The sequence below is a fragment of the Cylas formicarius genome, unplaced genomic scaffold, assembly GCF_029955315.1.
Source record: "Cylas formicarius isolate icCylForm1 unplaced genomic scaffold, icCylForm1.1 PGA_scaffold_7__23_contigs__length_41026272, whole genome shotgun sequence".
Classification (NCBI taxonomy): Eukaryota; Metazoa; Arthropoda; class Insecta; order Coleoptera; family Brentidae; genus Cylas; species Cylas formicarius.
This window is the reverse complement of record NW_026844352.1, coordinates 10,630,634-10,655,259: the sequence shown is the minus strand read 5'-3', so window position 1 is coordinate 10,655,259 and position 24,626 is coordinate 10,630,634. Positions and strand designations below refer to the sequence as shown.

Below are 24,626 nucleotides of genomic sequence, written 5' to 3'. Positions count from 1 at the left end.
TGCAACTCACTAACCGTTTTGACTGACTGCATTATAATTTTCATTTTCAGTGATTATTGAAATTTTCCTGTTTGGTGTCCTATCTGTTGTCAACTACGTTGTCTAGTTTTAGAAGAAGTGGGGTTGTTTCATATGGCCTCGAGCACTTTCTAACTACTTATTTTCAATTTCATGGCCTTACTAGGCTGCAAAATCTGAATAATAGTGGAACTTGCTAAAATTTCCATTTGACTACTAAACGCGATACCTAATTTTTTAGTTTTAATTGTTCTATCTTAAACGTATACTACGCAAACCTATTATTTTAATAATCAATTTCTTGAGTCCCACCACTGATTTAGGTAACTGCATTAATCTCTGATTACCATCTCCTATACTTTTAGTGTTTGTTGAACTCGAGTATAACAAATAAATATATTATTAGCAAAACAACATATAAAACCGACAATAACAAAAAAGCAAAAATTAAATTTTAATAGTTTTTAAATATGTAGTGAAAAAACTTTTTAGAATATTCGTAGGCAGCAAATAAAGTGGCAGTGGCTGGAATCGTTCTTATTAGTGTTGGCTTTAAGCCATTGTAAAGGGTCCCTAGCCCTTCATTCTTCACAATACTCAGTATCGTCTGAACCAAATTGTCATTGGAACCCGTCACTTGAATTCGGGACTTTGCTACATCAACTGGATAAGTCAGAGTCCAGAATAATCCGCCTCCAACTCCACCAGCTACCATTGTTTTAAAGAGACCCAAGTCTTCTTTTTTTTGATCGGTTTTTCTCAACAGTTCTCTTGTACCTAAAAAGTTCATGATAAATTTTAACTTTATTTTATTAGAAGTAATTGGTTGCCTTCATATCCACCAAAGAAGAAGAAATATCCAGGCATTTCTCTAACGAGTGTTGGAACTAAGCCCTTAAATAAGCCTGTAACACCATCTTTTTTCAATATTTGTTTTGTTAATTTAAGTGGACCTATATATCTGTTATTCAGACTGTCTGATTGTAGTTTTCTTATTTCATGCATAGCTTGTAGCCTGCATTTAATCAATTCTGTAGGACAAATGGCAACAGATGAGAAGAATGAAGCTAGAAAACCTGCACTAGCATTGGACAGTGTGCTTAATTCGTCAACATTTGCTACAGAGGTAGCTTTGGCCATTATTTTTTGGCAAAAACCATAACATAGAAACAAAACAGAATTTTCAGCAATATTTGTAACTAATGCAGGTACAGTGCCCGCATACAATCCCCGGGCTATTCCATCCTGCATGTAAGTTTCTTTAAAACAAAAAATCATCTCTTTGTACATGTTTGGGAATGTTTGCATTTTTACTTTTATAGTGTCTAATGGTTGACCTACATAAACCAGAGCAATTCCTCCTAAAACATTTATCAAAGGCATTGCTTTCCACAAAATAATTGTTACTTACCTAAGCACCCTGCTGTAAAATCAATAACACCATCTTTAACATGGTTTACATTATTAATTTCCGGTACTATTTCTCGATTTTCCATTTTATTATGCGAATTCACTCGGTGGATGTTTTTATCAAAAATATTTTGTAATTTGTTACTGATAAGAAATTATAAAACGCATGTCTATTTTATTTCTTACACCTAGTTGAATATTTATCTCTGAAAGCTTGGATAGAGAATTCACATGTTGAAGTTGAAGGCTGTTGTTATTATTACTATTATACATATTTTCGAAAATTAAAATGAAAATTCAAATTTAAGTTTTTTAGGTTATAATATTTTTCTTCTATGGTAATTGTTATGGCCTAAATCTTATTTTCAAACGAATACAGGGAATATTAATTTTCACTTTTTAATTGGAAGTAGCTAAAATGATGAATATGGCAAAATATAAACTAAATTTATTCATTGCTATATAATTGTGTACAGAGCCCACGACTTCCTAATTACAATTTTTGAATATGGTCAATTGACCAGGGTATATTGGTATGTCAAAAATTTATAAAAAGTAGAGGCAATGGTGTACGTGGAATTCGAAGTCAACGTCAAAACTTTGTTTTTTTTTAATGTTTAGTTAATAGAAACATTTGGTTAGAGATTAATATTAAAAATAAAATTCGTAAGATTGCTATATGCCTTTTAGGTAGCAATAAAAAATGTGGAATGAACCTGACCCAGATCCAGGGGGACAAAAAGACTCTTTAACAGAATTGTCACCTCAAGAGCTCTCAGATCTTAAAGATCAAAATGAACAGCAACTTTTACTTATCGCTCAGCTCAAGGAAATGTTGAGGAAGGAACAGAGTAGTGTAACTCAAGAAAAAGTTGAAGAATATGTAAACACTTTAAGTAGAGCTAAAGCAAAAAAATCTAGGTTAAAACTTGAAAACTCAGCAGCAAGTGGTAGCGGAAGGCCCACTAGCGCCGTCAGCATAGATGCTAGTAAAAAGGAGAGGATAAATTTGCTCAGGCAACAGCTTGAGGAAAATAAGTAAGTACTCTAGGAGGTGTAAATCAGTGTGACAAAATGTAAACAATTTCCTAGCTGCTACCTACCTATATGACTGCTTTTTTTCACATTATATCAAAAAGTGAGTAAGATATAATCAATGCTTGTGAAATGTTAGATTAGTTAGAATACAAACACCTATTTTTTTTAAATTAAAGTAAGCGGGATCAGATTCTCCAAAAGAGATTCATTTAATATTTCATAGATTTGGAATCCAAACTTAAAAACCCCAAGATTTTTACCCTACCCTCGCAATAACTTCTGCCCAACAAAGCCAAACTGATTGTATTTGTGTGTAAGTGTCGAATACAATTCTCACAGAATTATTTTGTACTTCTCTAGAAAACATTGTTTTGCTTAATGAATCACAACCCAAACCTTTGCCCTTTTTCTCCTATTATTGCTGACGTACCCAAGGTAAGTCAAATCATTGTTTTGCATTGTGGTGTAGGTCCAGTATCCATAACCATGTCTCGCCACCATGGAATTCCGATCTAAAAGCAGCTTGTCTCATATTGTACCTCGTCAAGGAAGATGTAGTCATCTGTACAAGGACCGACGTACCAATTTTATTGGTTGAAATAAAATGAATTTCCAATTGTTTGAGAAGATTTCCACAGTATTAGTACAATGTATGTCTGTTTTAAATGACCATTCTCTCTGCAAAAGAGTTCCAATTCAAATGACCTCGAGTGTCTCACTCCACTTCATATTCTCACCCCAGAGGTACTGACCCCCTTCCGCCGATTGTAGCGGTGGAAATTAATCCAACAGATCAACCCGTTTTTGAAAAAGGTGGCCTCTAGAGTCCCTCAATACGTTACGACGTATAAGTGGGATGTGTTCGACACTCCCTCCAGGGTCGATTCGTTATTATCAAAGAAGCAACCAACCTCTTCTCTGTTGCGTGTTTATTTATTTATTTATATATTTTATTGCAATCAACAGACTTCACAGCCCAGTAAACAATTACAAACACAAATATTATCTACATTAACCGCACGTTATCGCAAAAAGAGAAGAAAATGAAAAATTACACTTTTGGTATAGTGGAGAATTGACACCCACATTGGTAGGGGCTCTATTTAAATAAAAAAACGTTACTTCTATTTGTGAAATAGGGGTTACAGTTGAAACTTACGCTACTAAGAAGATAAGAACCATCAATTTCATAATGAACCAAGTTAAAAAAGATTCTTCCCTCTTGTATGTAGTGTTTAATAACGAAATTCTTGAAGTAAAGTTTGATATGGTATATCTTCAATATATTTTTTGTAAAAGGGGAACCAGACCAACGACGCATACTCCAGAAAAACTTACTAATAAATTGTACAAGGTTTATTTTGATTCGTTCCGGAGAATAAAATCCAATTACATACGTTGTGTTATGGTTATGTATAAACTATAAGCTACACCCAGATCTATCTCTAATTTACTTTTTTGTGGTTAATATTATATTATTGAATCGATTATCATAATTTTATGGATATTTCAATAATAATACTCAATAATTCTTTAAAATTTAAAAGCCGTCTGCGAATAATTCACACTCAGAATTCTGAAGAATATTTGGTAGGTCATTTATTAAACAAAGGAAAAACAGTGGATCCAGATTTGAAGCCTGCGGAACGCCTGAAAATGGGAGGCATTCACATGGCTCTACACCATGAACCACAACGTACATTATTTCCTTTAAGTATAATGCACATACCTTAGGATTTTCGACAGAGATACCAATAGCATCCAGTTTTTTTAGAAGTAAATCTGTAAATATAATGTCTACTTGTTTATTGTTATCTATGGATTTATGTATTTTATATAAAAAGTTAAGTTAGTCTCTGTCAATCTTCTCGGCATAAAACTGTGTTAGTTTAAATATATATAAAAAAAATATAAATATACAAAATGGTTTCAAAAATTTAACTTGGTGCGCAAATGATTGCCATTATTATTAATTTCTGACTTTTTCCCAATGTGCGTCGCGTATGAGTGTCGTTTTTGATTCTTGTTTTAAAGTTTTGCCATTTTACAATTTCCAATTATTTTCTTTTTATAAATGTGTTGTGAAATGTATTCATTCGTTTTAAAGTTTTAAAAGTGTTAAAAGGAAATAAAATGCGATGTTTTGGAGAGAGTTAAAAGACTTTTAAAATGGAAATTTTTAGAGCAAAACTTGCTGAGAGAAGCAAAAGTCAAAAAGGAATAGAAGAAATGGTTACACAACTTCAAGCTCAACTCAAGGAGTCCCAACAATACATTCCATTGAATGTGTCCTTATCGGAAACTAAAATAGTTGACTATAATGAAAATACATCGCAGAAGGAACTGTATAACATCCTTTTGACGAAAGAAAAGAAAATCGCCGAGCTCACAGCAAAATCGCAGAAACTCGAGGAAAACGTTTTGGATTTACAAGAAAATTTGAAAGAGAAAGATTCAGTAATTGATGCCAGAACGAAAGCTATTACCTTAATGACAGATAGTTTGAGTAAAAAGGGCAAAACTACTTTGGATGCCCTTGAGGAAACGAAAGAGCAAATGCGCAAAATGCAGGAGGACTTTGTCACATTAGAAGGCGAAATGAAAGCTCGGCAATTGAGCCTTTTGAATGACCTGAAAGTTAAAAACTTTGAGATTGGAGATTTGGAGAGAATTATTAAACAGTTAGAGAATGAAAATGTTGAGTTAAAATTAATTCAATCGGATTTTGATAATAAAGTGCAAATGGAAATAGAAAAGAGAACAGCCCAATCTTCTGAGTTGCCACTGGCAATTAGCTTCTCAGAGAAAGAGACTTTGACGGAAGACCAGATTTTTAAAGAATTACAAAAAATTAAGCACAAAAATGTTGAGTTATTAGAGAATATATTGGAGCGCGGAAAGAATCTCTTAGAAAATCGAAAAGAAGATGCGCAAAAAAAATTGTCTAATGAAAATGAAAAACTTATTAAAGAAAACACCGAATATTCTCAGAAAATTTCTGAATTAGAAAAGCAGTTAAAAGAGGCTCTGTCAGATTTGAATATTTTAAGAAATACCAGTTCAGGTTCAAGTGTGAAAGAAATTGAGGTCAACAGTGAATTGGAAAAGCTAAAGAAACAACTAGAAGAGAGCAATAAGAGCATGATTAAAATGAGAGCTCAGCATAAGTCAAAACTAAAAGAACTGAATAAAAAGTTGGATCAATTTAAAAAGATGAATGATGCCAATGCTCTCATTACTCAGTTGCAGAATGAAAACACAAAATTGAGTGAAAGAATTGCCGAGTTGGAAGAAGAGAAAGGAAATATGCAGCTGAAGATGGTGGAATCCACTGGTAGTTCTAAAGGTAGTTATCGATACTCCTGATTATATTTTTTTACCTGACATTTTTTTAGATTCTAGTGAATTGGAGGATGCGGTCAAAAATCTAGAAGAGACTGTTTCAAGGATTAAGGATGAGGTCACAGAAAAAGATAAAGTTGTTGAAATCTTGGAATCAGGTGGGTCTGTGTTTTTCGAAATAAACTTGACTGAATTTCTGTGTTATTTTGTAGAAGTATTGTCCCTTAAAAAAGAGCTAAACATGAAGAATGAGGAATTCAGTTCTCAGGTTTCATCAGAACTCTCATCTATATATTATGAGGAACAGTTAGAAAAACTACAGGCTGAAAAGAAGGCAATTATGGCAGAAATGATCTCCCTTAAGCTTAGAAATGAGGAATTGTTAGAGAAAGTGGAAGTCTTGAAAAATGAGAAACAAGAAATTAACTCTAAATTAGATAGTTATATACAGGTAAGGCATTTTGGGATTCCTTCGGAGTATCTGGTGGGAATTGCTAATGTTTTAGGAAAACATGGAGTTAATAGACAAACTAGAAAAGCTTAGTGCTGAAAAAGTATCATCTGCTGAGAGCATTGAAATGGTTGAAGGATTGACGCAGCAAGAAAAGTTGGAACTCGCAGCATATCAGAAGGACCTTAATTCAGAGGGTATAATAGATACCTAATACCTAATACGTAATACTAACACAAATATTATTACAGAAACTATCAAATGCACAGAGGATGACAGCCTGGAACCACCAGTCGAGTTAAACGAGAGTGTTTTGCAGCTGAGCGAGGACACGGCCGAATTGTTGCAAAAAATCGAGATGTTTACACAAGAAAGGAAAGAAGTGATGCAAAAAATGGAAACCTTGAAGGACGAAAATAATTCCTTAAATTTGAAAATTAAGGAAATTGAATGCAATAGAGATGTCTTAGAAGAGACTTATGAGCAGTTACAAAACGAAAAAGAGGCATTGATCAATGAGAAACGCGAGCTGATATTAAAATTAGACAATATCCCTGCTGAATCGCATGAAAGCTCTACAGAGTCTCTAGGCGTTTTACAGATGAAGCTGAGCGATTTGCAGAATCAGTATGAAAGCCTCTTGAATGAAAATGACGAATTGAAACAAAATTTACGGAATCTTAATTCACAAATGCAAGAGAAATACAACTTGGAAAATATTTTGATAAAAATGGAAGAACAGAATGGTAATTTGGAATTAAAACTTAAATCTGCGATTGAAGAAGCCAATACATATCAGCAGACGATACAAGAAAACAAGAATGAAATAGCAAACTACTCCCAATTGGTTGTCGATTTGGAGGTCAAGCTTCGTGATAGTGAAAAGGAAATTGAAAAACTTAATCTGGCGATTGCTGATTTAAGTGGGGTTATTTCTGAATTGCAGTCAAAGAACAGCAATTATGAAACAATGTTGTCTGAACTAGATCAGCTAAAATCCACGCTGGGAAGTCAAATGGAACAAGCTCGTGATTATGAATTAGAGTTGAATCAAAACGGCGACACAATCAGTAGACTGAATGGCGAACTCATTGAAATGAACAGAAAAATGTTAAAAAGTCAGAATGATTTGGAAATGCGAGCAAGTGAAATAAAACAACTCAAGAATGAACTTGATAATAAGGAAGAGTTCATAAAGAATCTGCAAAGCTCCATAAACGAAAAGGATAAACATTTTAAAATTGTAAGCGAGGATATCAAGGGTAAATATCTGGGTTTGCAGAAGCAATTGGATAACAATGGCGAATTGATGCAGAGACAGGTAGCTGACCTTAATCAGAAGAATAAAGAGCAGTTGGAAAAAATGAAAAAAATTGCGGCTAACCTCAAAAAGAAGACTCAGGCATATCAAGAATTGCAAGAGCAGTACAGTAATGAAAAAGAGAAATGGGAGTCTGAAGGGAAGGAGAAGAACAACGTTATTACTAACTATGAAAAAAGCGTTGAAATATTGCAACAGCAGCTTCAGACTGCAATAGATCATAAGGAGGTGTTGGAGAAGGAGCTAGGAACACTTCAAGCAAGAATTGAAGAGACAGACAGAAATTATGTAGATCTTCAAAATTACATTTTGGATATAAAACAAAAAGAGCAGAAAGTGCATGAAATCAGTTTGCTGCAAGAAATGTCCGCGAGTCTTCATGAACGCCCTCACAATGAATCAGCATCGTCTGAAATGATTCAGGAAGAGAAGGTTAAAGAGCTGGAAATGCTTCTGGAGACCAAAGAATCTGAACTAGTGCTTTACAAAGACAGGGTTGCAAAATTAGAAGAGAACATTAGGAATTTGGAGGAGGAAAAGCATAAATTGGAGATGGGAAATGTAAATTTAGAGGAACAACTGAACCTTGCTTTGAGTAATTTGAAAGAAAAAGCGCTAGTTGAAGAACAACTGGCATCTAAACTAACTGAAGTAGATGCTAATAATAAGGCTGTGGAGAAACAATTAGAGAGCACTGTTTTAGAGCTTCAAACACTAAAGAAAAAATATAATGAAAACGAGGAACTAAGTAAAAAGTTAAAGATTAAATTAAAGAAAGCTCATGATAAGGTCAACGAATTGAAACTAATGGAATCAAATGTGGAAGAGTTACAAGCTGCCAATGAAGAATTAAAGAAGCATGTTGCTGCATTGGAAGCCAATCAGAAGCATATTCAAAACGAAAATGAAACTTTACAAAAGAGGAACATGTCAGATTATGAGAAAATTGAGGCTGATTATCAGATTCAGTTGGAGGAATTGTTAAGGGCTAAGAATGAACTTACCATAGAATGTGAAAAATTGCAAGAAAGATTAAAGGAAGTTCAAGATAAGGAAGAAGAGTTTATCATGGAAATTGAAGAATATAAAATCAGACTTCATGAAAATGATTCTGCAAATATTGATGAAATAAATAAACTTCGTGGAGAACTTGAAACAGCTAGTGTCAAACTTCAGGAGTCAGTATACAAAATTGATGAACTTAATACGCAGATAGATGTGTTGAAGGGTGAGATAGCGTTATTGAGGGAGAGACGAGCTTCGCTTGACGAAGTTATGCGGAAACCCACAGAATCTGATGCAATAGTTTCTGCTTCTACTCAGACTTGTGAGAACGATAATAAAATTATTAGCCCTTTAAAAGCAGAGCATTCACAGAATATACCCACATTTAATTGGTTCAATCAGGATGATATAAACGACAGGAATGACATTTTCGGGGCTTTGCCTAGTCAGCAAATACGACAGACGGTAAATGTAGTGAAGCCGAGTACATCTCAAAATGTTGACTATATTACTGATGCGAGAAGCAAAAGTGGGGGTACCAAAACTCTAACTCAGGCAACAAATGTTGCTCATTCAGCAGTTGTGGAAAATAACCAAGAAGCATTGTTAAAGAAAATTAAAGCTCTTGAGTTTTTGCTGTATAATGTGGATAAAGAAAACGAGGAAAAAGAGGACGCATTGTCTCAATGCGCCGACTTAGTTACAGAACTAACGAAGTTATTTTCCGAGAACGAAAATGTGTCTGAAAATTCTAATGCCGCAGTGATTTCTTTAGAGTCCCAGGTTCTATCTCAATCCGATGTTGAGCGGATTTCTAAGGAAAGAGGACAGCTAGAAGAAATGGAATTTACACCAATGAGACCTGATTTTGGAATACATTCAATGCCAATTGTTGAGGAGACCATTGAACCAAAAAAAGCCTACTTATGTTATAGCAAGGACCATCAGAAAGAGGGCCAAGAGTTATCTGCTATAGAGTCGCAAGTTCTCTCAGCGAGTCAATTGGATCAAATTAAAAGCGACAAAAAAGTGTTACAAAAGATTGAATTTGCAGAAGTAGGAGAGCTTATGGGAGAGCAACAGCAACCAGTAATTGAACCGTTAGTGCAGCCTGACCATGCATATATATGCCAGACGAAAGATGATAACGCCCATAGCTTAGAAGCTTTTCAAGAAAATGATGATGGATGGGGCTGGGGTCCTGAAGAAGCAAGACTTGAGGAAGAACACATGGTTGGTAACCAACACACACATCAAGTTGCAAATTTGCAATTAGAGGTGCATCAGTTGCAAGACACTCTAAAAATATTGCAAGTGGAAAGAGAAAATCATTTAGAAGAAATTAAACAATTACAAATAAAATCCGGCAAACTAATAAAGAAGTGTAAAGAATTGAAAATAAAATGCGATCAGGCTGGTTCGCTTAGACATCAAGATGATGGTAGTTTCTTCGACTTAAATGAAACAATTCAAGAAGAATTGAAAACCCAAGTTCTGAAATTGGAGAAAAAAATTACCGAAACTTCTACCGAATTGGATAGAGAGAAATTGGAAAAAGCAGAATTATTAAAGAAAATTGATGTGTTAACAACAGCACATGAAAAGATGATAGAAATGAAGGAAATCCAAGATACAGAAGTGTTAAGGTGGCGAAGGAAATACCAAGAAGCAGTGGAGAAGCTTCAGCAGCAAGAATGGGATAATAATGATTTTACAGATATTAAGAAACCAGTAGTAGATGCAGAAGTTTCGGCTAACTATAAAGTAGAAGAGCTGGAAAGAACAATTACAGATTTGACACTTGACAATGACGAACTGCAAGCCTTGCTTGAGGAACAGAAAAAATTGAGGTTGGAAGCTGAAAAAGCAAGAAATTCAGTAGATGAAACGCAAGAACTATCCAAACTAAAAGAGACTAATGATAATTTGAGTAGACAAATTGAAGATTTAACCAATCAAAACACTTGGCTTGCTAAAGCTAAGGAAGAACTTATTGAAAAGGAAGTGATGATTCAAAAGTTGCAGGAGCAAGTCGCCGAGCAGCGCAGTCTACTTGACGTTAGCGCTAACATGCAAAAAACCATTGAAGACTTGAACAACGAAAAAGTTGAACGGGAAAAAGTAGTTGCCCAACTAAGTGAAGATATACGAACCAAAATAGAGTCAGAGGGAATGTTGACAGAAAAGTTACATATGTTGAACCAGCAAATTGAACAGAAAGATTCTAACATTAACAGCTTAAAAACTTCTTTAAATGAGACAAAAAATGTGCAAACAATATGGGAAGCTACTGAAATACAATTAAGGAATGCGATAATTGAGAAGGAAAGTGAGCTTGCTACCATTAGATCAGAGAAAGAAACAAAAGACATGCAGAATCAACAACTTTTGGAACAGTTACAGAATAATGAAGAAAATCGAAACCTTTTGACACAGTTGGCAGCCAAAGATAAGGAAATCGCAGAGCTAGTGGCAGAAAAGGAATTGATGAATCAGGAGATACAAAAAATTTCCAATCAATTAGAAAAGATTAAAGAAAAAGAATTTGAGGAAAGGTTGGAAAATATTGTTTCAGAATTAAACTTAAACTGGCAAGCCCAAGTTGATCAGAGAGGCGAAGATGTAGCTGAAAGATGGAAAGCCCACCTCGAATTGGTTCAAAATGATTTTTCCTCAATTCAAGCGAAACTTGCGACTGATCTATCCAAAGTAGAGGAAAGATGCAATGTTCTAATTAATGAAAATAACGAATTGAGACGAAATGTCGATGCAGAGATTAGGAATGAAGTTGATAAAATTTCAGCTTTGCAACAGCAAATTTCAAGCAGTCAACAAAGTATCATTTCATTGAATGCCGATTTGCAGCAAAAGCAACACGAAATTGAGGATCTCAAAAAAAAATTATTAAATTATTCCTCTTTTGAAAGCGAATTAAATAGTTTAAGGGAGCATGTGGAGGAAAAAGATCGGCAACTGAACAGCATTGTCATCGAAACGAAGCAGAGGCAGTTTGATGAAAAACGAGAAGTAGTTGAAGAAATTGTATCACTCTTAGAGAAACATTCGGTAACTCCCTTGTCCTATGACAAGCAAGATATTGTTAACGAGTTTAGGAGACAGCTTGATTTGATGGACGGAAAGGACGCAGAAATTTCGCAGTTAAGAAACGCGCTGGCAGATATAAATGCCAAAAAAGATCGAGAAATAATTGGTCTTAACCACGTAATTGAAGATTTGGAAAAGGAAGTGGTTCTGCTGCATGAAAAAGATGCCGAGATAGTCAGGTTAACTAGCAGTATAGAAAATATAACTGAAGAGAAAGTAGCTGTTGAGCAGGAATTGATTAAAACGCAACACGAAATTTCGAACTTACAAGTGGTTTTGAATGAGTATAAAGAGAAACACGACAATGACGCGCGAGAAAATTTAAAACTTTTGGAAACTTTGAAAGAAAAAGATAATCAGCTTGACCAATTAAAATACCGATTAAATCAAATTCAAGAGACAAACGATAATAATAAAGAAGTAGAAAGGCTAAATTTTGAAATAGCACAAGGGAGACAAGACTGGGAAGCTTTAAAACAATACGTCTCAGAGTATCAAACTCAATTGTCTACTATGCAGCAACAAATGGCTAAAAAATCCCAAGAGATGGAAGTGATTAGGCAACAGATCAGTGTTTATCAGCAGACTATTAATTCAAAAGATGAAGAAATTAGGTCCCTTCAAAATGCATTGGCAGATAAGGAAATGGAGTATAATATTAGCATGGAACACATTCAAAATAGGCAGCGGCAGTACGAAGAATTATTATCTTCCAGCCAAGAAGAAATAGCAAAACTTCAAAAATCTCTGGAAAATAATAAAAATCAACAAGAGCAACATCTACAGAATCAAAAGTTACTTTCTGAAAAAGATGCACTTAATACTAACCTTCAGGTGCAAATAAATGAAAAAGCAGCCATGATCAAAGAGCTGGAAGAGAAATTGTTTGAACAATCAAAATTGGTTGATGAGGATACTAAGCAATTGGAAGAATTAAAATTAATAATTGAAGATCAAGTTGTAAAAATTGAAGAACTTAAAAAACAACTTTTTGATGTGAGCAATCAATATGATAGTCTTATTGCCGAGATGGACATGAGGCGCCCATCTGCAGTTACGCAACAGCCTTCATCATCTTCAGTTGTGGTAAGCTTCGCCTATACAGGGTTAAATGACTTTGCGTCCAAAAATTTAAATGTAAAAGTAAGAAAAAGTAAAACACTGCCACTTCTATTTCTTAAAGAACCTCTATTTCATGCGTCTACATTCCAAACTCGTTTTCTCTCACCCTGTTAACCCAGAATTAACCTCATTATTATTAACATATCATCAAGGGACATCATGTATTTGTTGCGGTCAGCATGATTGTAAACTTCCTGTTTCTTGCAACAATAAAACACTTTTTTACACTATTTACACAAATCTTTTTATATATAATATAATAATATAACCGCAAAAACTTAAATTGTAAACATTTCTTTAGAATCAGCCTGCTCCTAAAAAAACACACGTTTATGAAGATGATCCTACCGAACCTGTAAGCAGAGCTGAGCTGGATATAGCTCTTTATATGTTGCACCAGCGTGACGTTCGCTGTGAAGAATTAACTGTTGAATTAACGCAACTGCTAGAAGAGCGAGATACTCTTCAGTTGAGACTTTCCAACGCGATTAGAGAAAAAGAGGAGCTTAGAAGACGACTTCCAGGTTGGATATATCTACTTTATAATTTTGATGCTATATTAACGACGAATTAATTTCCCAAACAGGGTCAAGTGCATCATCTCAAGAACAAGATCCGTCTTCAATACACAAAAGTAAATCCTCGGAAATATTTCTGGCAGCAACTGGCACAGAACTGGCTAGAGAACCACTGGAAAGTGATACACACCTAGCTTCAAAGTAAGTAGAGATCTTGTTTAAAAGGTGAATAAAGTGTATTGGTTTAAAAAACGAATTCCATAGAGCAATTAAGAATTACCAGTATTTATGAGTTTTTAAACAGTTATTTGTGGTACTCAGATCAGCATAATTCTTATATGACTAACATGTCGCATAAGATAAGAATCGATGATCTATGAGAACCGCTCTAGTCTGGTTGTAGCACAATTTTAGACTAAACTGCAATAACTGCCATTTTGCGACGGACAAAAAAAAATTAAGAGATCAATTCTGCTCATAAATGAATGCAAATATCTTTTTTTTTAAGGAAATCAGTGGCGTGCCACTGACCGTCTATGAAGAAATAATATTTTGGTTAATTAGGTCGGCACTGCACTGGTTAAATCGAGAACTTTTTTTGTGGAAAATAAAATATCTATCTAAAACAAAATATCTAGTTTTTAGTTATCAACTAGTGTCTTTCAGAAAAAAAAAATAGAAATCTGTTCTTCTTACTTTTACAGTTTTAATGTAATAACATAACATCCTAACAACAAGATAAATAATAAACGATTTTTTATGTATTTAAGCGTACTTCGATTTTTTGAATGTCATATTAACGATATTGTGATGACCACGGAGAGAACAGGTTTTTATTTTTTTAAGCGAAACCATGACATTGAAAAAAATCAAGAAATTAATTTTTTAAATAAATGATTGGAGATTGTAAGAATAATTTTTATTTTAAAAGAAATCAGTGGCGTACTCATCAATGTCTGCCAGGTGAGATTCCGTACGCCACCGTATTTAAAAAAAATATGGCACACTATAATGCCTCTTGATTCATTAAAATATCTAAAGTGTGAAGTAAAGTATTACAGATATTAAAAAAATATATTTTATTGTTGAAAATTTTACCACTCTGTATCTCAAAAGTTAAGACGTTTAGAAGAAATTCAATTATAAAACACCCTGTAGGCATATTGAGCTGTTTATTGCATATGTTACTCCGAACAGAGTGAACAAGAATCCAGAATTGATTTGAATAAATTGAAAATTTTTATGGTCCTACATGTTATAAAGTTTTATCATCTGCAATTTAAAAAATTGAAAAATGTTTAATAAAGTAGTCATTTTATTCCCCCGGTAAACATCATATGTATGTTATCTGCAATAACACAACCAAAACTTAAAGTCGGACTTCTTAATGACCTAGTGTATGAGTGATATAGGTTTACCTTTACATTAATTCTCGTTTTTAAATTCAAGATTGTCAGAGTTGAAGAACATAGGTTACAAAAAGGACAAAACATTCGTCGATGAACAAGAATTGAGGCAAAGACAGCAGTTAGCCATTATGCAGCAACATATAAACGAAGCTTCGAAGTTGCCACCGGAAGCAGCCGCAAAGCTAGTCGACGCCACTTATACCCTTTGTAAGTTAATTCTTCATAATTATAATTCCTAGCTGTGCTATGGGATACCTCACCATTCGCAAATTAATTCTCTAGTGGTGGCGCTGCCAACAGTAAACAAATATGACTCTTTGGACGTATTTAATAATAATAACAACCTTTTACAACCTTTTTCCTGGCTGATTCTAGCTGCATCAGCGAATATAAAGCATCTCATTCGTGATTCAGTTTTTGTGGTGTGTCTTCTTCTTAAGTGCCATCTCCATTCAGTGAAGATCGGCAACAATCATGGCAAATTCTTCTCTATTTTGCGCTTTTCTTAGTGACGTGTGCGAATCTAAACCAGTTCAGTCTCTTATGTTTTTCAACCAATTGTATTTGTCATGTCTCATAAGATGACCGAGATATACTGTTTTTCTATTCTTTATTGTATCGAGATGCTTGTGTTCCTTGTTCACTTGATATAGAACTTTCAAATTTGAAACGTGATCAGTCCATGATATCCTTAACATTCTGCTTATTTTTAATATACATAACTCAACACCGTAAAGAAGGGTGGAGTGCACTACCATTTGACGAAGTTATGTCTTGTGTGAATGCTTAGACTGTTGTCGCAGAGAAGGTTTCGCACTTTTAGGAAGTTTGTTCTTGCCATTTCGATATGTGCTCTTATTTCTACATCGGGATTTACGTCTTCACTGATCCAACTGTCAAAATATCTGAACTTAGAGAGACTCTTGCTATTGGGTATCTCAAGTTGTTCAACAATCTACCATTTACCTTTATACGTCCTCTGTTTCCTTGAGTGCACTTTGGCGTGTGGTTAGCAGGAATTCCAACTTTTACTTCCCAAGTAGTTTTTCACTTTTTTCCACGATTGTAAAATCGGCAATTCGGGAACGTCAGTGTGTTCAGCCTCCGCCCACTTAAGTAAGTGAATTTTACTTGATTTATTGATTTTCATTTTAAAATGGTTATTGAATAAACATTTCGTTCTCAATAAGATTTTCCGTAGTCGGGTAAAGGCGGCGCAAGGCTTAATGCTGTAGAAGTGTTTAACTGTGACTTTTGGTAATAGCGTTCTGACTTGGGTGTGGCGAAATATGAATATATGTATATAGGAATATATATATATATATATATATATATATATATATATATATATATATATATATATATATATATATATATATATACTTAAGAAATGGTTCTTGGGTTTTTTTTGGTCCTTTTTTAGCGAAATTAAAATAAGTTTCCGTTACTTGTGAAACATTTTATTTTTTGTGACGTTTCGGCCTTCAAGACCTTCTTCAGACATTTAATTTTAACCTACAAAAATGTGTTTTTAAATAAAATTATTTATAGCATTGTTTTCCTGGTCATAATTAAAACATAGATAAAAATGTGTATAGGAGTCAGCATTGAAATGATTAAAAATTGCTAGTGCAAGTCAATAGAACAAACAAACTGATTAAAAATTGTATAAAAATAGATGCACAACAATAATACATAATTTTTTATATTACGATTACATACATACCTTAAGCCAAAAATCAACGGTTCACTATATAGTTGTTTGGTAATTTACAGTTTTACAACATTCACAACAGACATATTGAATATGTAAATCGACAAGCCACATTGATAAGACGACGAACCAAAACAATAATGCGAAGCCCGGATGTACGTTTCTTCACAGTAGGACAACGGAGTTTTTTTTTTTTTTTCTAAAGCTTTTTTTTTTTGTTTGTGTGATATTCACGGGTTAATGTGTCTCTTTATTTAATTAAGTTGTGATAAATTTTGCTGAGATTTTTTGTGTCAGTCTTAGAGTTTATGGCGTTTGGATTTTTTTGGATCTCAATCATTTCATAAAATTCCCGTCTTTTTGTGTGCCTTTCTGAGCGTAAAATTTTCACACTTTGAAAGTCAAACGAGTGCTGATTCTCCCTGGAATGGCTCGAAAGAGCAGTGTTATTTTTTTTGTCATATTTATGGCCGTTTAAGCGACTTTTTAAGTATTGACTAGTTTGTCCGATGTAGACACCGTTACAATTTTGGCACGGTATTTGGTACACCACGTGGCTTTTTTCCTCGTCAGGGATTTTTGATTTTAATTTACTAAAGTTTTGTTCTAATAATTAAAATCAAAAATCCCTGACGAGAAAAAAAGCCACGTGGTGTACCAAATACCGTGCCAAAATTGTAACGGTGTCTACATCGGACAAACTAGTCAATACTTAAAAAGTCGCTTAAACGGCCATAAATATGACAAAAAAAATAACACTGCTCTTTCGAGCCATTCCAGGGAGAATCAGCACTCGTTTGACTTTCAAAGTGTGAAAATTTTACGCTCAGAAAGGCACACAAAAAGACGGGAATTTTATGAAATGATTGAGATCCAAAAAAATCCAAACGCCATAAACTCTAAGACTGACACAAAAAATCTCAGCAAAATTTATCACAACTTAATTAAATAAAGAGACACATTAACCCGTGAATCTCACACAAACAAAAAAAAAAGCTTTAGGAAAAAAAAAAAAACTCCGTTGTCCTACTGTGAAGAAACGTACATCCGGGCTTCGCATTATTCTTTTGGTTCGTCGTCTTATCAATGTGGCTTGTCGATTTACATATTCAATATGTCTGTTGTGAATGTTGTAAAACTGTAAATTACCAAACAACTATATAGTGAACCGTTGATTTTTGGCTTAAGGTATGTATGTAATCGTAATATAAAAAATTATGTATGTTTTATTGTTGTGCATCTATTTTTATACAATTTTTAATCACTTTGTTTGTTCTATTGACTTGCACTAGTAATTTTTAATCATTTCAATGCTGACTCCTATACAAATTTTTATCTATGTTTTAATTATGACCAGGAAAACAATGCTATAAATAATTTTATTTAAAAACACATTTTTGTAGGTTAAAATTAAATGTCTGAAGAAGGTCTTGAAGGCCGAAACGTCACAAAAAATAAAATGTTTCACAAGTAACGGAAGCTTATTTTAATTTCACTAAAAAAGGACCAAAAAAAACCCAAGAACCATTTCTTAAGAATATATAAAATCAAAAGGATCCAAGAACTCACAAACTAGAAATATATATATATATATATATATATATATATATATATATATATATATATATATATATATATATATATATTATTGTAGTTGTAATTTCCTATGTAATTTGAGATTAATTTTTCAGCGCGAGACGTACAGAGTCCGTCTAAAGTGTTACTAAATTGGCTGTGGGGAAACAGTACCCCGAAAGCGAACGAATCGTGAGGATTCAGGATTGTAGATAAGCTTATTGTTGGTATTTTATGTAATTTTTAAGTGAGAAATTGTATATTTGTTTATATAACAACTACTAAATGGTTTTCAACTAGTTTGCTATTTCTTTCTGATTTAAAAATAGAATATTATGCAACAAGTTTATCGAGGTGTTGCTCATAAAGTCCAGTCAGAGCAATTGACATAACTGCACCACTGCTCTCACAGAGTACTATACTTTTACATAACAATGTCTCATAAAGTGGACGGTAAAAATTGATGCGCGCTGTTATTTTCATAGATTTCGTATATGTTGGAAGAATGCCCCTAAATTTCACACACTAACCTGTACTTTACCCCATTTTCTTTCTAAACAGCAATCTCCACTCACTTGTTTTCCCATTTAACAAGATCACAGAGAAAGTACATAAAGTCACACATCTAAACTGAAAATTGTCGAACAGGCAAACTGTCAATGACCATGTTGGTCAATGAACGTCGCAAGGTCTTATCGGTTGAAACCGAGATTTGAAATAGCGGATCTTATTGGCCAAAAGAACAATGTCTGACTACATTAAATTTTTCAGTATTTTTGGTTCATGTCTAAAACCTATGAAAAATATCACTGAAAGCGACATCTTATTTTGTTTTATTTTAAAGTGGTTGAAACAATATATTACAAAAATTGTAAATAACAAGATTTATTAATAAAATTAACACAATGGAATAGAATTTGAAAGATTCCTAGACATTAACAGAGTAAAACTTAAAATAATGGAAGTACACAATTTTGCTTTGTATAGGTCCACACGATATCCGTCTAAAAATTTATTAAAATAGATAATTATTTCATTAAAGAGTGGACCACTGCTTTGACATTTAAGGCCTTTAAATCTGTATAAGTTTGACCAGTGCCAACAAAAACTATTGGTTGTCCAGTAATGTAAGTCATTGAAATTGCCGCTCCAACCTAAAATAAAAACCGCCAACGATTGCTGGAAATTTTGGATGCTTGCAGTGAAAAATACAGACAAACAAATCAAATTGCGTGTGCTTGCTAGCTAGCTGCTAGTGAATATTATTATACTGTGCTCACCTTGTCATCAATAGTATCAAATTTTGTTAAAACAATACCATCAATTAAATGTGGCTGACTGGAGGAAGAGTAATCTGCCAGAGCTTGATTGAATTTCACTAGCTGATCTACAGCTTCATTGCCTACTAGTGCTTCCCCAACAAACAATACCAAATCTGGCTCGTTGACCTTAATCAACTTTGTTAAAGCTCTCATCAGAGGTTCATTATCCTAGAAATTATTGAATACATTTCAAAATCAAACAGAAACAAGGAAGAACTCAACCTGCATCCTTCCGGCTGTATCAATCAGGACAACATCAATCTTGGAGTCTCGAGCAAAACGAATTGCTTCCATAGCAATACCTGCGGCATCCTTTCCATACCCTTTTTCATATAATTCAACCATTTGCATACCTCCATGTTTCTGTGGAGGATGTAGGGCATTTAAGTGTCTGGTGTGAGTTCTTAGCTGCTCAACAGCACCAGCTCTGAAAGTATCGCAAGCAGCAATCAGCACCCTTAAATTGTTTTCTATTAACCAGAAGCAAATTTTTGCTAAGTTTGTTGACTTTCCTACTCCATTAACCTAGAAAAGAATTAATTAATCATAAGCACAAAGGCCGCCAACAAACATTACCCCACAAAATGTCATAATAAAAGGTCTGCCCTGCCTTTGGGCTTCTAGACAATCTCTCAAAATATCAACTCTTCTGTTTGGACTTAAAATTTGTACCAAAGAATCTGTTAAAGTATTTTTGACGATGGTGGTAACTGAGTCGAATGTCCCTAAAATTTTTCCTTCTAACTTGGCAGATACAGAATCACACAGCTTTATTGCTATGTCTGCGGCAACATTTTTGCCAATAAGATGATCTCGCATTTTTTCCAAAACTGGTTTGGTATCAGCGGCTGTTAAATTCTTGGAGCCGACCAGGCTTTTAAAAATAGAAAACATTCCGCCTTTAGATGAGGATTTTTTGCTTTCCTGTTGCTGAATTTCTTCGTCAGATTCTTCATCAGAAGATTCCACTTCCAAATCCTTAATTCCACCTTTCATCTGTCCAACAATCTATCAAGGATACAATATTCAGTAGAAAATTTTATAGAAAACACTTTTATTACCTCTGTATCAGCTGTAAAGTGACTTTTAATATCTTCTGGTTTATCAGTAGTTCTTTCCAATGACTGAAGATCTTTGTTTGTACCTCCCAAATCCCAAACTCTTGGTTTTTTACCAGCTTTTTCAGTGTTGGGGCTTTTGGGACTTTTCCTAAAACCAATTTTTCATATCTCAATTGGCAAACACAATAAACAAACATACTTTGACTCTGTTTTTTTCTTTTGCATTTTCAAAGCAAATTTAGCCCTGCTGGCAGCTATTAAATCTTCTTCAACAGAATTTGTTTCCTTTAAGTTATTAGGTGAAGAAGGTAAAGTTTTATTTTCTAAAATAAAAGTTTTGACAATAACTTACACTAATTAAAAAATATAGGTATATATGAGAGACTGCCTTCATATTTTAGTATTAGAATTTGGTAGATTGTTAGTCATAGAAAAGAAAAATTATATGAGACTGATTACTTGATGCATTGTTCATATACAGGGTGTTTCATAACTTATCCACCAGCCAGTAATTCTCAAAATCAAAATAAGATATTTTTTTTATAGACGCACAGTGTTCAGTTATGCAATACCATGTATAGATGTGTCTGTATGTATGTATTACTTTCTGAATCATCTACAAAATTAACTTCTTTTTTCTTGGTAGTTTTGGTTGGTTTTTCTTCACCCTTGCGCTCAATCATAGAAGCAACTGTCTTCTTAGATTTGAAAGATTCTTCAAATGTTCTCATTTGTTTTGGTATATTTGCTTGCACCCTTCCCCATTCTTCTGCCCTTTGAAGCACTTTTTTATAATTACTAATAAAATCAAAATCGGCAAAAAAATGTCGATCCGACAGCTCATTCTTGTATTTATCTCGGAATTCCAAATGCACATCATTTAAAAACTTATCAACATAGGATAGCTGCAAAATTTTCTGATATGCAACCACAAATAGCAAATCAAACTCATTGTCTAACTTATACTGAAGTAATAAGCCGTTATCTTCATAAAGGTTTGTAGGCCTTTCCTAAAAGAATAATAAATAGCAGGAAGAAACATTTCATTAAAAAGTTAATTTATAACTTTTATTAAAAGTACCTGTAAAATGACATTTTGTATCAATGCATTTACAGAACTGGTAAATATCTGATTGGTACTTTGGAAACACCACAAAACGATGCCTCCTTTACTGAAAATTGTAAATAGATCCAACATATTTGTAGACACACTACCACTAGATATAAATTAAACACGTCATTCTATCGTCCAACTAGAAATATCACTAATTAGGTCAGAATCTGGGTCTTCTTCTTTTCTCTTAGCGCAAATGCAAAGTTGCAAAAAATATCAATTTTACATTTCATATTGTTTTCTTCTATTGTTATTTTTTCGTATCTTGCGCATATTTGCGTGTTAACATTGTATGCGTATATAAGTTAAATTAATTATGGATAATTTATAACATAATATCTGAAAAACAAAACAAATCCCATAAATCTGGGGGATTTCATTATTTTCTAGATGTGTCTGTCACTGCCAAAATAGTCTGTGCTCTTCTACGTCCAAACGTCAATGCGTAAGGTTTGTATTTATTTTTATTAATAAAAATCTACAATCATCTCAATAATTGGAACCGTTTTATGCTGGAATTGCTTTTATATCTTGAACTATATAGGCTGATCAGTTAATAAGTTGCCATATTTATATAATTTTTAGGCTGTAAAAATTAGTTGTGATTTATAGGTTAAAATTCGTTGCTTTTTTTGTGTTTAATTAAACTATAATTCAATTTTAGGATGAAACAAATCGTGACAAATCAAACGGTTAAAATCCCGGAAGGGATTACCGTAAGTACTAAATCGCGCGTCATTACTGTAAAAGGACCCAGAGGTATCTTAAAAAGGTCATTTAAACATCTGGCTTTGGATATTCGTATGGTAAATCCCAGACTGCTGAAAGTGGAGAAATGGTTCGGTACCAAAAAAGAGTTGGCTGCAGTTAGGACCGTCTGTTCTCATGTAGAAAACATGTTAAAAGGAGTAACTAAGGGGTACTTATACAAGATGAGAGCCGTATATGCCCATTTCCCTATTAATTGTGTTACCACCGAAAATAACACAATTATTGAAATCAGAAATTTCTTGGGAGAAAAATACATCAGAAGGTACAAACCTTTAAGTTGGTGGTGGCGTCTGTTAGGTTTTTTACTATAATTTCAGAGTGAAGATGGCTCCTGGTGTGACTGTAAAGAACTCGACTGCCCAAAAGGATGAACTTATCCTTGAAGGGAATTCCTTGGAGGATGTTTCGCGATCCGCTGCTTTAATCCAACAGTCCACAACAGTTAAAAATAAGGACATACGTAAATTCTTGGATGGATTGTATGTATCGGAAAAGACAACTGTTATACAAGATGAAGCATAACAAGTATGTTTATTAATAAAGTTTTAAGTTCGTCATTTGGGGTTTTACTGAAACTACCTATTTATACCCTTTTTTTTAAGGTTGGAACTTTCTGTATTTGTTGTAAAGTTAGAGATTTCAGTAAATGCACTAGTGTTGTTTTTTAAAGAAATTAAATTATTGAAAGGAATGAAGGTATACTTCAAGTGAGGGAAAGGGGCTGTTCCCTAATCAGCAATTTTTTGGAAACTGAATTTGCCCATATGCTGAAAATTCAAAACACCTTCAGAAAAATCATCTTTATTTTGTAAAAAATAAATTATATGTAAATCAAAGTACAATATCATAAAATTTAGCTGTTGGTGCATCACAAAAAGTATGTCTTTGGCACTGAATTATATTTGATGAACATTGTGCTGAGATGGGAGTTAATTTAACAATGAAAATAAATAAGATGTGGCAGTCTTGCCTTGGCAATTGGGTGAACTTTATCACCACTTATCTTGGGTTGAAAATCTTCTCAAGCTGTTTTTCCTCTCGTGGATTTTCTGGAATGAAAAACACTTCCGCGTCTGGATTAGTAGGGGCTCCTGATTGCAAGAGTATTTGATTAACATAGGTGTCTCTACTTAGATCTAGTGGTAGTTGGGGCGTTTCTAGCTTCTCTACTGAGCCTAAGGAGTTGTCTTCTAGGATCTGGACCGGTTTCACATCATCCCATTCAGTATTTCGATATCTGATACTGCTTATAGAATTGTCGCTTAATGTTGTTGGATTGGCGTCATCATTCCATGCGCTGCTATAGCGTGTTATATTCTCAGGCCCTTTAGAGGAGTCCATTTCGTCAAATGTTTCGATGTTATTAAATGTGCCAACCTAATTGAGAGAAAATAGTGCGGTGGAAATGAAATGTGCAAAACATATAAAAGAATACTCGCGCATGATTATGAACCCTATGTCCTGATAAACAACAAAGACAAGCGTGTAGGTACCCCTCTATGGACCCTGTGGGTATAACCATACAGGCTGCACTTTGAATCGCACAGGTAAAAAATGTGGGGATTGGAATTTACGACTCTTGTCTTTGTTACTATGTGGTTGTGACTGAAGCCTTAGAGACTCAAGAATTAGAAGAGTTAGTAACAGAGTTCTGAAGCTAGATTAGTGGTGAATGTGAGGGAATATTAAATTAATAAAGCATGGCATACATGTGGTATTTGACATTATATTATTCATCCATTTGAAGTGGAACACAAATTCCAAAAAAAATATTCATGTTGGAAATGTGTTTAAAATGAGAAGCTCCTTCTCTTTTTAATAACAAAAGAATACTACGAAAATACCGATATAAAATGCACATTTCAGAGGAGTGCTTCCAATATAAATAGGTCACAATGTGGAGTACATTAGGTTAAAAACTTCAGTGGTCAGATAATTAATTGACAATCTAACCAACTAGAGGCTTTAATCTATCTTCCACATTTCTATTGAGACCTTTTCTGATTTTAATATTTATAAAAAAATGTTGTATTGACATCTTCTTTCGCTAGTTATGAACGTGACTCTTTGGCACACGTATTTCATTTTTGGTTAAATAGATATTGATGACATCATACTATACCTGGCTATTATTAATCGGTCACAAAATTAATATGCAGTTGTTGCACCTTTCTATTTTAATACAATAATTTTTTGTTAGTGATCATAGTGATCAATATGAGACCCTGGAAAATATTTTTTTAGGTTTCCAAGACGATTCTAAAATTTGTGTCTGAAGTAGCAAAGCATTATTTGAGCAATTTTTGTTATAAAATCTCTTTCACCTAACT

At 33.8% G+C, this 24,626-nt stretch overlaps 4 protein-coding genes across 6 annotated transcripts; 2 read left to right on the top strand and 2 right to left on the bottom strand.

The window, feature by feature from the left end:
- Positions 1–340: 340 nt before the first annotated feature.
- On the bottom strand, positions 341–1,765 carry LOC132705683 (mitochondrial ornithine transporter 1). The gene is made up of 3 exons (XM_060676454.1): positions 1,430–1,765; positions 849–1,379; positions 341–795 (listed from the first exon to the last, which is right to left on the bottom strand). The coding sequence occupies exons 1-3, from the start codon at positions 1,512–1,514 to the stop codon at positions 473–475; spliced, it is 939 nt and encodes a 312-aa protein (XP_060532437.1). The 5' UTR covers positions 1,515–1,765; the 3' UTR covers positions 341–472.
- On the top strand, positions 1,166–18,685 carry LOC132705678 (golgin subfamily B member 1). 3 transcript variants are annotated; one of them, XM_060676448.1, is made up of 11 exons: positions 1,983–2,065; positions 2,119–2,466; positions 4,650–5,812; positions 5,862–5,966; positions 6,021–6,259; positions 6,315–6,456; positions 6,511–12,776; positions 13,114–13,336; positions 13,399–13,531; positions 14,780–14,946; positions 18,145–18,684. In XM_060676448.1, the coding sequence occupies exons 2-11, from the start codon at positions 2,132–2,134 to the stop codon at positions 18,222–18,224; spliced, it is 8,853 nt and encodes a 2,950-aa protein (XP_060532431.1). In that variant the 5' UTR covers positions 1,983–2,065; positions 2,119–2,131; the 3' UTR covers positions 18,225–18,684. The 3 variants fall into 3 exon arrangements, with proteins under 3 accessions (XP_060532430.1, XP_060532431.1, XP_060532429.1); XM_060676447.1 differs by lacking the exon at positions 1,983–2,065 and adding an exon at positions 1,166–1,269 and having other exon boundaries at positions 5,862–6,259; positions 18,145–18,685; XM_060676446.1 differs by having other exon boundaries at positions 5,862–6,259; positions 18,145–18,685.
- Positions 18,686–18,858: 173 nt separating this feature from the next.
- On the bottom strand, positions 18,859–21,705 carry LOC132705679 (signal recognition particle receptor subunit alpha homolog). The gene is made up of 8 exons (XM_060676449.1): positions 21,493–21,705; positions 21,016–21,421; positions 20,611–20,734; positions 20,412–20,559; positions 19,927–20,358; positions 19,573–19,875; positions 19,309–19,518; positions 18,859–19,182 (listed from the first exon to the last, which is right to left on the bottom strand). The coding sequence occupies exons 1-8, from the start codon at positions 21,607–21,609 to the stop codon at positions 19,057–19,059; spliced, it is 1,866 nt and encodes a 621-aa protein (XP_060532432.1). The 5' UTR covers positions 21,610–21,705; the 3' UTR covers positions 18,859–19,056.
- Positions 21,706–21,834: 129 nt separating this feature from the next.
- On the top strand, positions 21,835–22,853 carry LOC132705685 (large ribosomal subunit protein uL6). Its single transcript, XM_060676456.1, has 3 exons — positions 21,835–21,975; positions 22,190–22,558; positions 22,614–22,853. The coding sequence occupies exons 2-3, from the start codon at positions 22,191–22,193 to the stop codon at positions 22,816–22,818; spliced, it is 573 nt and encodes a 190-aa protein (XP_060532439.1). The 5' UTR covers positions 21,835–21,975; position 22,190; the 3' UTR covers positions 22,819–22,853.
- The last annotated feature ends 1,773 nt before the right edge of the window (positions 22,854–24,626 follow it).

Excerpts from the sequence above, each read along its gene's own strand:
- LOC132705683 (XM_060676454.1), bottom strand. The coding sequence starts at position 1,514 with ATGGAAAATCGAGAAATAGTACCGGAAATTAATAATGTAAACCATGTT. Across the intron at positions 1,380-1,429 it reads TTTTACAGCAGGGTGCTTAG|GAGGAATTGCTCTGGTTTAT; the intron begins GTAAGTAACAAT and ends TAAATGTTTTAG. Across the intron at positions 796-848 it reads CTTCTTTGGTGGATATGAAG|GTACAAGAGAACTGTTGAGA; the intron begins GCAACCAATTAC and ends TGAACTTTTTAG.
- LOC132705678 (XM_060676447.1), top strand. The coding sequence starts at position 2,132 with ATGTGGAATGAACCTGACCCAGATCCAGGGGGACAAAAAGACTCTTTA. Across the intron at positions 2,467-4,649 it reads CAACAGCTTGAGGAAAATAA|AGCAAAACTTGCTGAGAGAA; the intron begins GTAAGTACTCTA and ends GGAAATTTTTAG. Across the intron at positions 13,337-13,398 it reads GCTTAGAAGACGACTTCCAG|GGTCAAGTGCATCATCTCAA; the intron begins GTTGGATATATC and ends TTTCCCAAACAG.
- LOC132705679 (XM_060676449.1), bottom strand. The coding sequence starts at position 21,609 with ATGTTGGATCTATTTACAATTTTCAGTAAAGGAGGCATCGTTTTGTGG. Across the intron at positions 21,422-21,492 it reads TACAAAATGTCATTTTACAG|GAAAGGCCTACAAACCTTTA; the intron begins GTACTTTTAATA and ends TTATTCTTTTAG. Across the intron at positions 20,560-20,610 it reads AAGAAAAAAACAGAGTCAAA|GAAAAGTCCCAAAAGCCCCA; the intron begins GTATGTTTGTTT and ends AATTGGTTTTAG.
- LOC132705685 (XM_060676456.1), top strand. The coding sequence starts at position 22,191 with ATGAAACAAATCGTGACAAATCAAACGGTTAAAATCCCGGAAGGGATT. Across the intron at positions 22,559-22,613 it reads GGAGAAAAATACATCAGAAG|AGTGAAGATGGCTCCTGGTG; the intron begins GTACAAACCTTT and ends CTATAATTTCAG.